Source organism: Pempheris klunzingeri, chromosome 1 (assembly GCF_042242105.1).
Source record: "Pempheris klunzingeri isolate RE-2024b chromosome 1, fPemKlu1.hap1, whole genome shotgun sequence".
NCBI lineage: Eukaryota > Metazoa > Chordata > Actinopteri > Acropomatiformes > Pempheridae > Pempheris > Pempheris klunzingeri.
The window spans coordinates 34060577-34078211 of NC_092012.1; the positions used below are offsets into that span (position 1 = coordinate 34060577).

At 46.4% G+C, this 17635-nt stretch overlaps 1 protein-coding gene across 1 annotated transcript in view; it reads left to right on the forward strand.

The window, feature by feature from the left end:
* LOC139204295 (AT-rich interactive domain-containing protein 3B-like) overlaps nt 1-17635 on the forward strand; it is a 48421-nt gene that overhangs the window by 26007 nt on the left and 4779 nt on the right. Inside the window, exon 5 of the mRNA XM_070834296.1 lies at nt 15781-15964. Coding sequence (XP_070690397.1) covers nt 15781-15964 — 184 coding nt within the window. The remainder of the gene's footprint in view (nt 1-15780; nt 15965-17635) is intronic.

The following is a 17635-nucleotide window of genomic DNA, read 5'->3' on the forward strand; positions in this document are numbered from 1 at the left end:
AACACACTGATTCACTGAGAGCAATTTGAACATTAGAACTTATTTACATTTTGTTGAACTTGCTCAGCTGCATTACATTTCCAAAGTGAATTAAAGTGAGTGCAACTGGAATCGGCTTGCACGGATCGAGTTCCTGTATCATCATCATCAGTACAAGAGCCCAGTAGTGAGGGAGTGCAAGGGTCAGCGCCCGACAACAGTTGTAACAAATATAAGTCTGCAGAGAGCTCATGTATAATAGACAAGTGTGAGGCACAGGAAGGGAAAAGAATATATGCTGAGAAATGTAAGGAGGCTTTGAGTGTTTTCATTTTGGGAGGACTGGAGAGGTGAAAAATAAGCAGCGTGCTTCAAATATGGTAGTTAGAGATGTTGCTAGTGACATTAGAGACCTGATGCAGCCATTGTAATAGGGGGTAGGGTATAATTTCAGCTACTCTGCAGCGACTTCTTCACTCCTCCTTTAAGACAAGAGGCACTTGGCTGACCTCTGCTGTCTCTCAAACCCGAGCCTTAATCACAGGGAACAAATTGCTTGGCTGGATTCCCTTTTTGCTCTGAGTGCCAAGACTATGTGGGACGAAGAGAAGCCCTGGCTAAGGACTTGTTGATGGCACCCTCTAATTACAGGCCGTTTACTCCTCCTTCCATTTCACTTGATAGAGATCATAGCAGTCTTTTTTTTTTTTTTAATGAAAGAGAACTCAGAAAGCCTTTTTAATTTAATGTCACCAAGTGGAAAAGAGGGGGATTCACCAGTGGCGATGAGGCTGAAATGCCGGCCGGTCTTCTTTTGACTGACCTTAAAGATATACTACCTTAATTTGTGCAGCAGGTTGTGAGGTTGAGTGAAATCCAGAGGATTCTCTGGATGGAGAAAGAGACAAATGGTGAAGTGCTTTTCCCACCTCGTCCTGGGGCCTCAAGACCTTGAGAGGAAAGCAACAGCGGAAGGAAAACTTACGAGGGATTCCCATTTCCTGCCTCTGCGCTTAAAAACAGGCACGTGTGTGTGTGTGTGTGTGTGTGTGTGTGTGTGTTAATGGTTGAGGAATTTTAGCAGCTGTCCTAAATCCAGTCTGTGCGTAAAGGGGCCCATTGATGGGCTCTGCGTCCCAGAAATGGCAGGAGCCACACATACAAACCCCCTCTACCTTTACTTCCTTGGCTCTTATTTCTTTGCTGGCTACTCCAGCCGCCTCTGCTGGGCCCCTCGCGCCTCCACCATCGACCTCCGTACTATTTGTTGCTTGCACTGTAATGGTAAGGAGGAAGCTCAGTGTTGTTCCACTGGAGAACCTCCTGTCATGCGCTGCACATAAAAACATCAGCTAATGGCCTGACATGTAAATATAATGTAAATGCACTGGGGCTGCTCATGTGGGTGGAGAATATTGGCGTTCGCGAGTTACGCCAACATCACGTCGCCGTTCATCATATCCATTACTGGTTTTGCTGTTTCACCCCCACTGGGAGTGCAGAGAAAAGCTCTGACGCTGGCCTGATGCCATTAACCACCGCAAAGGTTTCGATTAAGCAGATGGGCGAATGTTTGTTTTGGCTTGACACCCGGACACTTTCTCATTTGGGGGTGGGGGGGGGTTTCTGGGCAGGGGGTTGCGAGGAGGTAATCGAGGTGGGGGGGCAGTAAGTGAGGCTGCGGGAGCTACGGGTGTGCGATAAAGAAAAAACAAAAAAAAAAAAAAAAAGAGGAAGAAAATAAAAGAGTGATGCAGCCAACTGCCTGTCAGCGCTGTCCACTTGAGATGATTAATGACCACAGGCTGTGATGGACAGAGCCAGAGAGAGAGAGAGAGAGAGAGGCTCCTGTTCAGTGAAATCACCAGTGGGGAAGGGAGGGGGAGACGAGGGGGGAAGACAAGTGTTACAGCTCCTTCTACTCCGGCCAGAAAACCCCACACGTCGCTGTCGGCAAAGGCTAGATCCATCCCAGTGTGACACTCTTAATGGGAAGTGTAGATTCAGCTTAAGAGGGACCACATGGTGTGCTATCACTGCTTTGGAGTTATTTTAGGGGAAAATCCCTGCGTAGTAGATTTAGATCCGTTAATAGCAATAAAGTCGTAAGCCGGACTTGTCTGTGCCATTAAGTTGCAGTGGTCTTGATAGGGCCGGAGATGGATGTATAGAATTAGAGGAAAGAGTAGGAGGTGAGGATTATAAGGAAGACGTCTCGTTTCGCTCCACTGTTCCAGGAGTTTGTTCCCGTAAATCTTCACCGTGGCTTCCCGTGATGTTTCCAGGGGCCGTGTAGCTGAGAGGCAGACATGGGCTTTTGTTTGGTCTATAATTAAAATGAAACAAGTCAATAATTAAGCATCTCAAGTGGAAGAAAAAAAAAACAACGGCCACTTTTAATTAGCTACAGATGATAACCGCTGATGATATTTGGAAAAACCCTGAAAAACACGATCTGGATCAAAAACAAATGAAAACAGCCTGTTTTTTCCTCTCATTTGAAGAAAATGTTACTCTCAGGTTGAGTTGGATATTTTTTTGCAGTATTCGTGGTGTGGGAAGAGTGGCCTCCCAGCAGGACATCAGAGGAAGTTCCCTAACTGTAACCCTGAGACCGAGTGCTCTGTCCACACCAATTACACCATGAATGGGCTCTGGGGGATCCATGCATGCATTATATTACTCCCCCCGGTCAGCCTCACACTGGCCCTCGTAACAGGCGGGCCCTCTGTACAAACACCACGCCACAATAGGAACATTCTCTGGCTCTTTGATATGGCCTCATTTTCCTTTAGTTAACACCCCACAACTTCTGGAAAGGGGCAGCACCTGGTTGGTGCAACAACAAAAACCCCCGGTATTGTGAGCACATTTGTCCTGTTCAGATGCCGTTGGATTGTGGCTGAAATGACTTTCATTTGCGATCGACCCTTTGAGCTGCCGCTTTGCTGGCTAGCTTTTACACAATTGACGTGATAGTCGTCACCTGCAATGAGGTGATTTAACACATTTCAACTAGTTTCTAGAGTTTTGGCCCAATCCCCCCCAGATGGGTGCAGCCCAGAGGAGCAAGTTTTACATCGAACGCAACAATAAAATGTACTCAGGAAATTGCATTTTGTCCTCTCTCGTCTTTCTTTCTTTATGTCTCCGTCCTTCTCCTCCTATTTTGCCCCCACCCCATTCTCCTTCCCCCTCTGTTTATTGTGCTACAGTTACAACCACTGAAACTTGATAACACCATGGGGGATAGGGGCGGAGGGCCGCGCTGTGGCCTGCTCGGTGAGGCCGGGAGGGGAGGAGGGGGTTGGATTAAGGGGCCTCCTGTCCTACACGGGATGATTAATGATCTCCAAATAAGTGGGGGCCGACCCTTTTTGATAGGGCAAAGCTGACGGACGGCAGACAAGGGAGTGACCGTCGCGTGTCTGCATGTGTGCGGAGGGAGAAGAGAGAGGATGAAGGATGAAGAGGGCAGAGACGGAAACCACAGTAGGAGAACAGGGTGCCAGGGGAGGACAGAGGGGAGGACAGAGGGGAGGACAGAGGGGAGGTTAAGGGAGTCATCAGCCAGCGTGTGCAGACACACTTTCATGTCCCTCTGAAAACACTTTGTCTGTGGGCTGAAGCCGACCGAGCTGGCCAGCCGGCCTGACAGACAGACAGACAGGCCGACAGATAATCAGGCAAACATACTAAAAGACCAGCGCTGGCAGCAAAGAGCCCCCACTCTCAGGAAAGGGCGGGGACCCAAATGATACACAGATTCCAGCCACTGCTTTCTAATCATTACCCCAAGACGGGCTCCAAAAGAGGAGACGAAACTATTCTGGCATTTGATCAAAGATGTTGCGGTTACCGTGTTGATACATTCGAGGGCTGAGATTATCTTTGCCTTCGGTAAACTCCACCCGGTGGCTGGCAAATTACAACCCAGTCTTTGGGGAATGCGCACATCTACAGTGGTTATGCTCTCCTCTTCCTTCAAAACAAAAGGAAATAGTAGTTTTCCTGAAGCTTTGTGTGTGTGCTGGTGGTGGTGGTGGGGGGGGGGGGGTGCTGGGAGATGCTAGATTTAACCCTTTTTAGACTTCTCAGTTCTTTTTTGTTTGTTTCTTACCAACCTAGACTCCTCTTTGTGTCTCTTCCTCTGTCCGTCTCCATCCCAACCCCCCAGTCCCACCGCCTCCCTGTCATTTCCTCTGTCATTTAGCCAGACTGTTCCACAGCCCTGGATTGGCCACGGTGTCGTCCATCTTTAATTACGACCATACTGTACGGGGATTTTAGTCTCTAAGCTGCAGAGCTGGGAGATTCTTAATCACCAAGCTCATAAGTAAATGAGCAGGGAAGAGGACGAGTCCAGGCCTCAAGCAGATTCATGCTTCCCATCGAGGTCATCGGTCAGGGTAAAAATAACACTGGCTGCTCTGTTCACCCGTGCGTCTTGTTTTGTCTTCAGCGGAATACATCTGCAAATTCCCTGGAAAACAAATGTGGCAATCACATACTGCTATATTTGTACAAAAGAAGTGTAAAGGGGCTGGTCGGCTAAAAAAAAAACGAGCTGTTGTTTGATGACGACCAAAACAGTGAAATATGGCTGAAACAGAAACAGCAGCTATTGTTTTCCCTAAATTATTGTGATATAAGTGGAAAAACAGGCCTGATGCTGCGGTGGTGTAAAGAAACTACATTTTATGTGATTCAGTTCGTTAATGAATAAAAAAGTGCAGGAAGAAAAGTAATTTAGATTTAACAGCAGGACTAAACATTGTGAATCAACAAAAGGATCAATCTTTGTCCGTTTTTAAGCACGTGTATCCCAACCTTACTGAAATGATTCACTTTTGTGGGGGTTAGTTGAGCCCTTCCCTCGTGAAGCTCTCCTGTGATCCACAAATTTCCAGACTTCTGCTATCTTCGCATATCTGCGCGTCTTGCTTCTCCATCTGTGTCCTGTGTGTGCTCTTAAAGCAATGTTTCCTGGCCTCCACACCCCTGTGATGGATGGTATGAAATACATTACAGCCCCCAGAGGAGCCCTACACCAGTACAATAGCCCTGAGCTCACTTCCAGCGCCGCGCCGCAGCAGCGTTGCGTAAGCCACACAGTAACGGAGATCTGAGTGCAAAGGGGCCTAATGGAAAACAAGACGCTTGATTTGAGGCAAAAAATGGACATGAAAGCCACCGCTGGCAAACATCAGTGGTGCTTTAGTTGATGTGGTTTGCTGTTTGGGACATGACGATAAGATAAAGGTAACGGTCAGTTCACCAGTTAAGACGGATGAGTGTGCGGAGATGAGGTTTCATCCTCAGCAGCTAGAATGAACACACACACACACACACTGACTCTTGTAGTATTAAGAGCACAGCACAGTGACATAACTGTGGACCAGATCAGGAACCAAAGATGCAGTGGAGCCAAATAAAAGCCCTCTTCAGTGTTTGGATATAAATATGTAGAGTTGGGCACCACAGTGTCGTCACCGGCCTGATGTTGCGCCACCACTTGGATTTTGCAATACCGTCATTACCATGATGAATCAGTAGTAAAGAAGCAACTCCTCCTACTTCCAACAACACCAATGCTGTGATGTAATACCGTCACCATCCAGAAAGTGAAAAAGACTGTGGATTAATTCGCCCACTCCTCATACGGTAATGATCATTATTTTATACCGGGTGTTGTTCGTTCTGCTGCTGAGCTCATCTAGTTGATGAGCATCAGCTGAATCTCTGGGAGGTAAATGTGTGACCCGCTGTTGTGAATTCCCAAAGCCAAAAGTAATTAGCATTGATGGGAGTCAAAATTTCCAAGATGAGCACACAACCCCCCCACAATCTCTCCACCTGTCTCAACATATCCCTCGTCCTCCTCGGCTTATAGCAGCTGATGTCTCCGGTATTGATCGGTGGTGCTGGGCCCCAAATGGCGCTCGTCAGCTGATGGCTTTATCTGTCAATCCAAGTGTCCATTGATTGAAGCAGTTAGCTGTGTTATAAAGGAGGGAGGAGGAGGGCCGAGCTCAATGATGCATCTGCCGGTGAAGACATCACTGCCACCCACTTACCCTTAAAACCTGCGGTCCCAGTCAGACCAGTGAGCCGGCACAGATGACCTCGTTCTCACCGAGGAGAGAGTTCTTATTTTTTCTGGTTTATCTCCCACAGTCTCTCTCATCCTTGTGTGCTTGTTAACCCTTTCCTTTCCTTTCCTTTCATCGTTCCTCCTGCCCTCGCTGTCTCTGCCAGGTTGGTTTTACCTCGAGTGGAAAACATGGAGCTTAACCTCTGCAGATTTATCACCAGACTCTCCTTCTATTATGCGTTCAACATACCATTGTCATGTTGCTGTGACATATACATTCTTGACATTTCTGCAAAGATCAGAGATGGCTGTTTACCAGGCCAAGCTATTGGGTTACTTTTCTGTCCCTCCATCTTCCAGCCAGATGTAAATATAGATCAGAGGTCATCCACAATATTTGACCGAGCTGTTTTCAAATTGTGACACAGAGACAATAGCTTACACACTCTGTGTTTGTTATTAATGGTTTCATATTTACTAAAAACTACAGAGATGGTTTTAAGCTTGTTTACCCGGCAAACAGGTTGTGGGAGCAGTGCTCCGTGTTAATCATACGTGCTGAAATTTAGTTGACCGAATAGCTTTTAGTGTTTGCATGCTTGTCCTTGAGTAGCTCAACTTGTGGATAGAAAACAACTTTTATTGACCTTCCCCTCACTGACTGTAACTCATAATACAGGCCTGTGTCATCAGTGTTTATAACCAGCGCGTGTGTCCACAAACATTTTACCCCCCCCCCCCCCCGTAAACCTCCTCTAGCGGTTTTCTGTCATCCGTTCTTTTTAGCCTAAGCTTGCTCATACATTTCCAAAAGATCTTTTAAAGCCAGTTCAGGCAGGTGAGCGATGGGGTGAGATAGATTTCACCTTTTTGTTTTTACCTTAAAGGGTTCTTTTTCCTCCAGCAGCACCGGTGATCCCGACCAAAAAACTAGAGGTGCATCACTGAAATCAACATGCATCACAGCACATTCATGCTTTTTCTATCTCACCTGCAGTGCCGATACACGTTTTGGTAATTAATTGTAGTATATAGTAGTAGTAGTGTATATAGTTGGACACATGGACACCAAATGATACATTTACAAATATATAAACACAATGTGGTCAATACATTCCTGTCATTACAGCACAACACCCACTATAAGACAAGCATGAACTTTGAGCACTGATCACATGTCATCAGGTGTGTGTCACCTTCAGAAACCTGCTCCTGTTTCATGTTTCCAGTTTCTTTTATCAGTGATTTCTGATTGTTGCTCAGAGGGATCTTTGTCGGTCTGGTTGAACTGCACAGTGTTTAGTTAGTTTAGCAGTCCGTGTAGAAAACATTCTGAACATGTCTGATCATTTTTTGGTTGCAACGGCAACAAGCACGAAGGTCCGAGGGCCGATCATCGCTGCAAGCAGCTTTACACACACATACATACACACCAGTTCCCCCTCCTGGTGTTTCACTTGATATATGACGGTGAGTTTAAACAACAAAACATGAACTCCATGAAAAAAGGTTGGCTAATGTGAGTAAGTGGTCGCAGCCTGCGAAGTAAAGTTTAAATAATGTTTATAGCACAAAATATGAAAAACTTTCCACATTCAAATCAATGTTGTTAACTCAAGCAAACTCTCCGTACAGCTGTTTGTGTTGAGAGAGTTGAAAAAATGTGTGACTATGTGAAAAACGTGCCTGCAGCAAAGTCAGCAAAAAACTAAATTCAGACCATTTATCAGCACTTGGGAAACACACTGCTCAACAAAACAAGCCTTACCAGAATTATGCAGAGAGGGAGGAGAAATGTTGTTCACACACTAAATCTGTCATGCTCTCATGCATGAGCAATGCAACAGGTTTTAGTGGTTTCTGTAGTTTGACTAGAGGCTATCGTATCGTACGTGTGCAGGAAGCCTCATAGAAACGCTCTCAGGGCTCTGGACTCTGGCTAGTACATTGCAAATTCATCAGCCACCTGCACAATTTCACTGGTCAACAAGATGTTAATGGAAGACAAACATTCCCAGATAGTGGCCGGTGGCCTTCAAATGAGGCGGCGGAGAGCAGCGAGCACCTCTGTGAAGAGTAGAAACGGCCCGAAGCACTAATGAATGCATGCATAAAGGGCTGCACGTATAGACGCAGCCATTTTTGCTTTCTGTGAAGCACAACACGGAGCAGAAGGTCTCCTGTGGAGGGGAGGTGGGCAGCCGACATCCGCCAGCTATTCTTTTCTTTAATTATAACTCTTCAATGAATATCTGTCACAAGCTTTATTTTCCCGGGAAATCAGAAAGCAGAATGTTTCCCGTCCAGCACACAGCTCCTAGATGTCGTCTCTCGCTCTCCGAGGTGCTTCAGAACGTAAAAGACCAGTGACCCTGAATAACAATGCAGCATCAGAAACATCGACCATCCGTCCGTCCGTCCGTCCAATCATCCGTCTCTCTGTCAGCTCCATATCAGCTGGTGTTGATTGGGGTCTAGTCAGTTGATCTGCCAGGTCTCAGGGGATGGAGGTGACTTGGGTTACAGTTGGAGAGGCCATCTCACTTTTCGCGCCATCCAAGCTTTTCATTCCCCCTCCCCCTCTATTCCACCAGGTGACCCATCTTCATGACCCACGGAGAAGGAGTCATGTTTCCCTCTCTTTTGCTCCCTCTTCCTCTCTGTCTTTCTGTTCATCTCTAATTCAGCTCATAGATGCTTCACTGTCGAAAGATTCGGGCCAAACAAAGCCGTTAACGATACTTTAACCGTCTTAATAAACCACGTCTGCACGAGAGAAACTTCTTATCGTGTAATTATTGTGTCATTATTTGTAGTGTGACAGCCTGCCCAGTGTGTGAACAGCAGCAGGAGAGATTTACAGCTTCTGGCTGTTGTTTGGAGCCTTGCCAGTTTTCTAATGTTTTACACCACAGGCTGAAGCCGCTGACAGTGCGGAGAAGACAGCTCCTTTAATATACTGGCTGCCTGCTCGCTGTAATAATTCTTGGTAAGAAGCTGCTCTCACTGTTCTCTGAGTAAATATAGCTTCAAGTGACTTATCCATCATCGGATGTTTGCTTTTTTTCCTCCCAGTGTTTGTTCTGTTTGTTGAGGTGGGAAGAGGAGAGCACTAAGGCACTACTTAATATTAGTTTTATTATATTCATATCAAGTTAGGTACTTGAAACTAACAGGTTTTATTCTTAAGTCGGTGACGGAGCACATGACCTGTGCTCCTTAATGAGTGTGAGCTGATCTCATGTACATAGGGTTGATTGTTTTATGTCATAATAGCACAGAAACAGAAGATGACTTTGTGTGTCAGTGTCTTTATGTCTCTGTAGATGTATAGATGTCGTGTCATGGGACGCAGCCAAAGGGAAACTCTGTTTTTGTCCTTGTTCCTTATCATTATGGTTAAATCCAGCTGCCGTCGTTACTTCTCTCTCTTTCCTGTCTTGCCTCTCTCCTTTTGTCTACGTGTCTGCCTTGCTCCCTCTGTCAGTTCACATTAATTGCATTTTATTGATACAGCATGAATGAAACCTAGGCAGCCAACACTATGGAGGATATCGACCGGCGGACTGCATTATGGCCTTTATTAGACGACCGTCCCCGCCGTTCTATCTCTCTGACCGTGTCTTCACCAGCTGTGGCTTTAGCTTCGTGCTTAGAATAGCGATGTATCTGTAGTGTAACGTTACATTTAACTTCCCTTATGTGGAGGGTGCATATCTTAACACTTGATATGAATTGGTCCGTCGTGCGAGTGGTGGCTCTGCCTGGACTAAAGATAGCAAATTCCATACACTCAAGGCTTTTTTACCTTTTATGTCCCTGGCCATGCATTAAAAATAAAACAAACATGCCCCGGCGTACAGCAGGGTCCTGACAATATGCTGCCCCGACATACGAACATATAAACTAAACAGCCAGGGGCTGCCCGACATAAAGTAAACTCCGAGCATGTGGAGCCCAGACGCTCGTCTCTCCTGTCAGTGTCTCTGTGTCCCCGGTTATTGAAGGGTTTGGGCTGTTCTGTGTTCATACTCCCTGGAAATCAAGATACATAGATGGAGCTGCAACCACTAATCGATTAGGCGGCAACTATTAGATTGATTGCCAACTGTTTTCAAAGAAAGAATGAAGATCTTTGGCTTGTGGACAAAAACGAGGCGTTTGAGGACGTCGTTCTGGGCAGTTTTCACCATTTTCTGCCTTTTTATGGACCAAACAACTGATCGAGTGATCGAGAATATAATCAGCGGTGAAAACGATGGTTATTTGCTGCCCTGAATGTGTCAAACATAAAGTCCTTCAGGTCGGGTGTGAACAGGTGTTGTTGTTCCAGTAAGCAAAATGAATGTACTTCAGCTGAACTGAGGAAACGGTCTGAAGTGCAGCCCTGGTCGGGTCTAGTGTGTTGTGTAGGTATGGTGTTTGAGGTGGGGGGAGGAGGAGGAGGAGGAGGAGGAAGGTGCTCTGAAATGACTCAGACACTGCCATGAGGCCAGGGGCTGTTTGTGTTGGCTGACACCTTCCTTACAGCAGTAATCCAGTCTTTCTCCAGCTGGCTAGCTACCACACCTCCCCCCCCTTCCTTCCCTCCTTCCCTCCTTCCCTCCTTCCCTCCTAAAGGCAGAAAAAACTCTCTTCATGCCTCCTTGATTCTCACACTCATCTCTTTCTAGTCTTTTCTGCACCCAGCTCTGTCTCTCTCTGCTGCCATCAACATTCATTTCACTCCAAGAAAAACGGCAGAATAATCCAGCAGAATAATCTTAATTGATCACAGAACTAAATCCACTGAAGACCACGCCACGATGTGGTTTCCTCCCCCCCCCCTTTCTCCTCCTCGTCTCTCTCTTCACTGTAGATGGTAGTGAAACCTCACTCCAGCCAATGCTCATTCAGTAAAAAATTCATTTCCTGTGTGTTGTGCGCTGGAAGGCTGTCGCTCTCTGTCACTTAATAATTTAAAAAATGCCCACCATGTGAAGTCAGCGATATGTAATTTACCACTGCTGGCGTCAGGGGCACCCGATTGATTTATTACAGAGGCCCTTTAATGCGAACAGCTGTTTCCTACTAAAAATAGGTCAGGGGTCAGATAAAATGACCTTGTTCCTTTTTTTTTTTTCTTCATCCTCACGTCGAGATAGAAAGCTGGATGTGAGGTGGCACATGTTCATGTTTGATTGTGTCTCTGTGTGTTTGGTTCTGTTTAATTCAGTATTGGTGATTAGAGCGAACTGTGGATGGTCTGATCAATGTCTCCAGCCTCTGGAATGAATGCTAAAAGGCTTTTTATTTGATTAGGTATTTTACTGTGTAATTGAGTTTGCATGAACATCTTTTATTGTGTGTCAGTGGCGACGCGGTGGCCCAGTAGCTTAAATGATTTCTACCATGCTGGGAAATCATCACAGGCATATAAAGATATCGATTATCTGCACTAAATATCAGCTGAATCACCTCTTGTGCCTCGTCTTTCCCTCCTCTGTCTGACCGCCTGTCTGCGTCCCTTATCATCTGAAGTCTAGCCGTTTGAAGACTAGCCGTGCGGCTCTTGTGTTCACTCTGGAAGTTGGAGGAAGGACTTAGGGAGTGGTTCAGGGGCCCTCAGCCGCGGCACTTCCCACCAGAGCGACCTCTGACCCCTGGTGCCATTAATCACTAGGCTCCTGATGGCCCTGTCCCTGGGGGAAAATCAGTCCGGGGCAAAGGATGATGGGAGGTGAAGCCTGCAGCCAATTACAGATTTGCTCAGAGCAGCCGAGTGGACAAATCAGGGCTTTACAGAGAGATGGAATACCCTGTAGTTTCCTACTCGAGGCCTGCGTGGCATAACGCCACGAAGCGTTCGCACACCTTTGCCGCTGATGATGATGATGTCTCTGTATAGAAACATAAGCAATAAGGGTGAAGTGGGAGCATTTCCAGCAGCAAAACAGAGTGTGTATGAAGGGCGCTCAGAGGCCGAGCTGTGCCGCTGTGATCAAAAGAGATGTTTTGGGCTGGTCTAATGAAGCCTGTTAGAGCTAAATGTCTCCAGGGTTGGAAGCGGAGCAGATGTTGGACACCAAAGGCAGGCGGCACGTTGATTCTCCCAAATTAGGGAACTCTCTGGCTAACTGCCCAAGTGTTGCTAATGTGATTTTTGGTCAATTACAGTATTATCAAAGGTGCTATCAGGCGCTTTCATATGTGCTCGGGCCACGGCGAAATGTGAAACCTGGCTGATGTCAAGTGTTGACTAATTAATGCTGTTCTAGGTTTCAAAACCACCTCTGCTTCACTGAAGATGTATAGATAGCTATTTGGTTTACTCACACACACACACACACACACACACACACACACACACACTGAAATCCTTTCTGTTTTTTGTGTGGCTCTCTAAAAAAGTTCCGTGTAAACACCTTGGATGTGATGTGATTTGACAGCAGATGGTGATAAAGGGCTGAATAAAAGCATAGGCGTGAATTAAAGCCCGACTAACTGCTGGCCTGTCACTAATGGGGCCAGCGCTGTTGTGTCTCATTTGTTGTGCTCTCATTGTTCACGTCCGGGCCAGTATGAAAACATGGCTTCCTGCTGACCTGCAGTTTAATTCACACATCAATAACCCCTGGCTGATCTCTGACCCCTCTGGTTGTACTAATTGTTTGATGCAGGATTGATGTCCAGCGCTGCATTAAATAACTGACGGGGCGCTTGCAGCAAAGCATTCCTGGTGCTTTAACCACTGACGGCCTGTTCTGGAAAAGCTGCTGCTCACACCTTTCCACATTTATGGTCTACAGGAGAGCAGGGTCTTTTTAAAATGGAACATTTATAGTACAGACGCCGACTACACAGCCGATTGTGAGGGTTTTATTTTGTTTATTATAGACTCAGGCTGTTTACAAAAGGTGTCTTAAACTTGTTGTCAATGTGTTTCAGTAAAGTTAAACTTAAAAACTGCAGTGAAGATAATGGAAACAAGGATTTGTATCAGGTGTTGAATTAATTTGCAGACACTGTGGTTCAAAATAAGATCAAACTTTCCTGTCGATGTCGGTATTTAGGCCACATTTTGTCCTCCTTAATGGCTCAAACAGACGAGGCGAGCTTGTTTTTAGCCGAGCCGGTTGCCGTTAGCTCTGTGAAACTGAAGCAGCTGATGAGGACTTGCGGCCCCGACCAGCCAGTTAAGAAGAGCGAAGAGTCAGCTGTCAAAAACAGTCAAGAAATCTTGTGGATCAACGCAACCACTGAAAATAAGAAAAATAAAATAACCATCTGATTAGAGATCATCCTCAGACAGACCAAACACATGGCTTATAAAAACACAATAAATGTGAGAGACATTGAATACTGGATCACTGCCGTCCTCTCCTCTCACCCTGTGCATAGCTAATCCAAGTGATCTGTAAGGAAGCTGCCATCTTGGCTGAGGCCCAACTGTTTTGGTAATTGTTAATTGGCTGTGGAGATAAGATGGCTGTTTTCCCAGAACAGCGTTTTCTGCCACTTTAACAGGCTGAACGACATGAGCCACAGAGAGCGTCGGGGTCGGGTTCGTTTTACAGGCTGAGAAGAGGCCCTTAAAGGCTTGGATTTGTTCCAAGGTTGCGTTTTTTTAATTCGGATGTGACGTCTGTTTCCTGCTTTTCTTACCTCGTTAGGTGCAGAGCAATCGAACTCAGTCTTCTAATATTTGCATACATTTGTTTGGTGGACATTATAAACTTTTTGGACGTTTTGCAGGGATGTTGTATTGGATTGCATTAGATTTTACTGGTGTGTCTAATAAAGTGGTTGCGCTGTGTGTATTATACTTCCCTGCATGTATTCCTGTCCTGGCTGCCAACAATAACTCACTCATCTGAGATTTTAGCAATACATTCCTGTTCTCTTTAGTCTTCAGCCCTAAAAACCATTGTGGCAGTGTGCACATGCAGAATGAGGAGACTGTGGTGCCAAACAATCTCGTCAGCAGCCCCCCCACCCTCAGGTGCAGAGAACCACTGCACCTTAATGGTGTGTGTGTACCAGGTTACAGCTCTGTCCCACCTTACCCAAACACAACTCTTTGTCCTCTACAAGCCTGCTATATTTCCAGACTGTCGTTAAAGGATAACTTTGGTGTTTTTTTAAACCTTGGCCCTACAAGACGTGTTTAGAATCGGTCCTACAGGTGTCACGGGCCCCACTCTGCTCTGAGGGCCTGGTGGACTTGACATGTGGGTGTGCTCAGTGGAGCCTGTCGGACCTGGGGACCCGACTCTCCTCTCTCCTCTGGAGGGTGCACATCATCTCCTCTGTTGCTTCATGCAGTGGTTTTCTCAGTTCAGTTCAATTGTATTTCATATAAACGGCACTTCATAAAAGCCAGTAACTCCCGTCTGGGTAGGAAAACTACCCAACTTTATGTACGGTATGATAAACTGTCCAGTGTCTCCGATAAGGAACTTCTCATTTACTTATTTTATTATCCAAATAACTTCATTGACATAAGACAGGACAGTCTGCTCCTTCTAGAACTTCAGAAATAATGTAATACAGTTATATTAAAAAAATCACCGCCGTGCAACAAGTGGAAAATACAGCGGTATCACTTTAAGGTCAGTATCAATGGGAGCATGTTACGGGTCAGAGTCCCGGTGCCCTGACAGCGCTGCCACAGCCTCCTGATCTCCACACTTATGTAGGTCCATGTGTTCACAGAGGCCCCTTGCACATGGGTTTAAGACATGTTGCTAACTTAAGAAAATGAATCAGGGCTAATCTTCATGGCCTGATCACGCTGCTATTTTACAAAGTCATTAATGAGTCGGATTCCAGGTTAAGAGCAGCCTGTGGAGAGGCTGAAGGATTGGCTGGCATTAGCTGTGAGGGCAAATCTGACGACTCCCCGGCCCTGGGCCTGGAGGCACTAACAGCAGAGCGGTGTGGATTTACTCGGTACAATCCTCTAAATGAGCTTCATTATACTGGCCTATCCAGGAGCCCCCCACCCAGCGCTGCCCATGGATTAGCAGGTCGTCACAATCCCCAGTCCCCTCCTCCTGCTCCCTGCTCACACTGTTGCACATTGCACTTTTTGATTCTGCTACATACTGCCAAGCACTCCTCCCTCCTCCCCCCTCTCTGTCCTCCCCACACGCTCCCTGCAAGCTTCGCTGCAGATAAGCTGTTGACAAGATTAATGCATCTGTATCAAAAGTCTAGAGCCGCTTTGCTTTGTGTTGTTTGCGAATCCCCTTTTCCAGGTCAAGCCAGATTGCCTTAACTGGGCTAATATGTTTTCAAGCCAAATTTAACAGGCGCGCAGGCAACAGGCCTGCCACCCTCGTCTGACCAGCTTGTGTGACAGGCCCTGGATCAGTACCTAGAGGTCACAAAACCTCCCTGGGTGTTTAAGCATTGATTGGTGGAGGAATTGAAGCACAATGTAGATCTGCTGCTTTGTCATTTTCACTGTAGCAGCCTTAAATGTGTTTTCTGTGTTCTGTGCATCCCTGCTGAGACATATTGGCACCGGAGAGAAACTGCCAGGATTATGGCTCCCATTCCCGTTGGGATTGCCCATGTTAAAAATGCATGCACATGTGATACACCAGTGCACTTAAACTCATCCACAATAAGGCATTCATCGTGCCTGACTTAGCTGAGCCGATTCAGACGTGTGATTTGTGCAGTGCTGATTTTTTTTTGTATGGATTTCCGCTCCTCCGCAGGAACCCCAGTCAATCGTATCCCCATCATGGCCAAGCAGGTGCTGGATCTGTACATGCTGTACAAGCTGGTGACCGAGAAGGGAGGCCTGGTGGAGGTTATCAACAAGAAGATCTGGAGAGAAATCACAAAGGGACTCAACCTGCCTACCTCCATCACCAGTGCAGCTTTCACTCTGCGCACACAGTAAGTCTTTGTTCCTGTGTCACAACACCAAGCACCACAACATTCATTTGATTGGCTGTTGTAGCTACAAAATGAGCCCGTCTGCCTGATAGGTAAACTTTAATATGATTCACTGGGACTAAATAAAAGGACTCCACAGTGTGTCACTCCTCAGCCCAAAACAAGCAGCTTCCTTATATGTGTGTGTGTGTGTGTGTGTGTGTGTGTGTGTGTGTGTTGGTATGCGTACGGACATCAATATTAACCTGCGCCTGTGTGTTTATACACATGCGAGTTTGTTTCCTCCTCCCAGCCACCTTCCCTCTCCACATCCAGCTCCTCTCTCCATTACATCACACATAGAGCCCATTGATTCCCATAGATTTATTGATGCGGTTTGGGTCAGAGTTCACACGGACTAAGGTGGGGTTTGACTGACAGCTTGCGCGTCGAGCCTCGACTAAAAACCTCTGGCAGCCGTGATGGAGATCCTTCAGTAGATGAAGCACCTCTCTGTCCTGTCCTCTGGCCGGGAGCCCTAATGAGCCTTTATGTATTTTTAATGTTGATAGGCTGGTGTGTAGCGCCGCTCTGTTAGCTCTATCTAATGGACACAGCTTTTAGCTTCTTAGATACTTATTGATCCCCGCTGCTGCTAGCCGGCCATTATGCAGCCAGCATGCCCCAGTACCGATTGTTCATTTTCCTGTATGTTCTAATGGAAAAAATACCAGAGCTGTGACTGTGCATACCTGTGGAGCCCCTGTGACGTCATGCAAGCATACTGTGTGTGCATGTGTCTCATTAAATTCTTAACTTGAGTAGGAGGACTAATGTCGGCTTTCTGGAATAACCTGAATCTGTGGACGTCATGTAGGACAGAGGCACACATTTAACACAGCTAGATCTCTATAGACGCCGGATTTTTCATGTCATGTGAAGCTGGTGTCAAACAGGGGTGTTACTCTTACGATGTGCATGAAGGACTCGGGGCTGAATCAGGCAATGAATGAATTATAGGAGCTTTTACAAACGATAGCAGTTTGTCTCTACAGCTGAATAGAAGCCTTTTCGTAGAATGTAAACACCCTTAAGGGATAGTTCAGGGCATCTGAAGTGTGGTTGTCTGAGCTCCTCCTCCATAGTCAGGGTTAGGGTTAGGGTTCGGAGAGGCAGGCAGGAAAACAGATCTGAGCCACCTAAAGTCTGTTTAAGTGTTCTCCGTATTTTCACTGCCTCGCCCTGCTGTCAGACAGACCTTTCTCTTGGCTTCATTCACAGCCGCCAGTCTTCATTGACAAACTTTTACCATGCAGAACGCAGGCATTCTCCGCGCCATGGCCGCCTTTATCAGTGAAGTAACACGAGTTTGGATCTCGACTGACCGTTAACACACAAGAACGTGAGCAAACAGTGAACTGGTAACTCCTGCGGTAAAATTACTGTTTTTGTCAATGGAGTCTGGTGGCTGTAAAGAGAGCAGAGAGAGAGAGAACTGCTTCAGTCAACAGGGCTGACTGATGGCCGTGTGAAATAGAGAAAATACTCTAAATATAGCGTCCACTTAAACTGATACTGATTTATGACAGCGGTGCATTGCTTAGTGTCCTGCCTGCTTCTCCAAACCGGGGTCGTGCCCGCCGCCATCTTCTGCAGGTAAAACACTGACTGTGGAGAAGGAGCTCAGACACC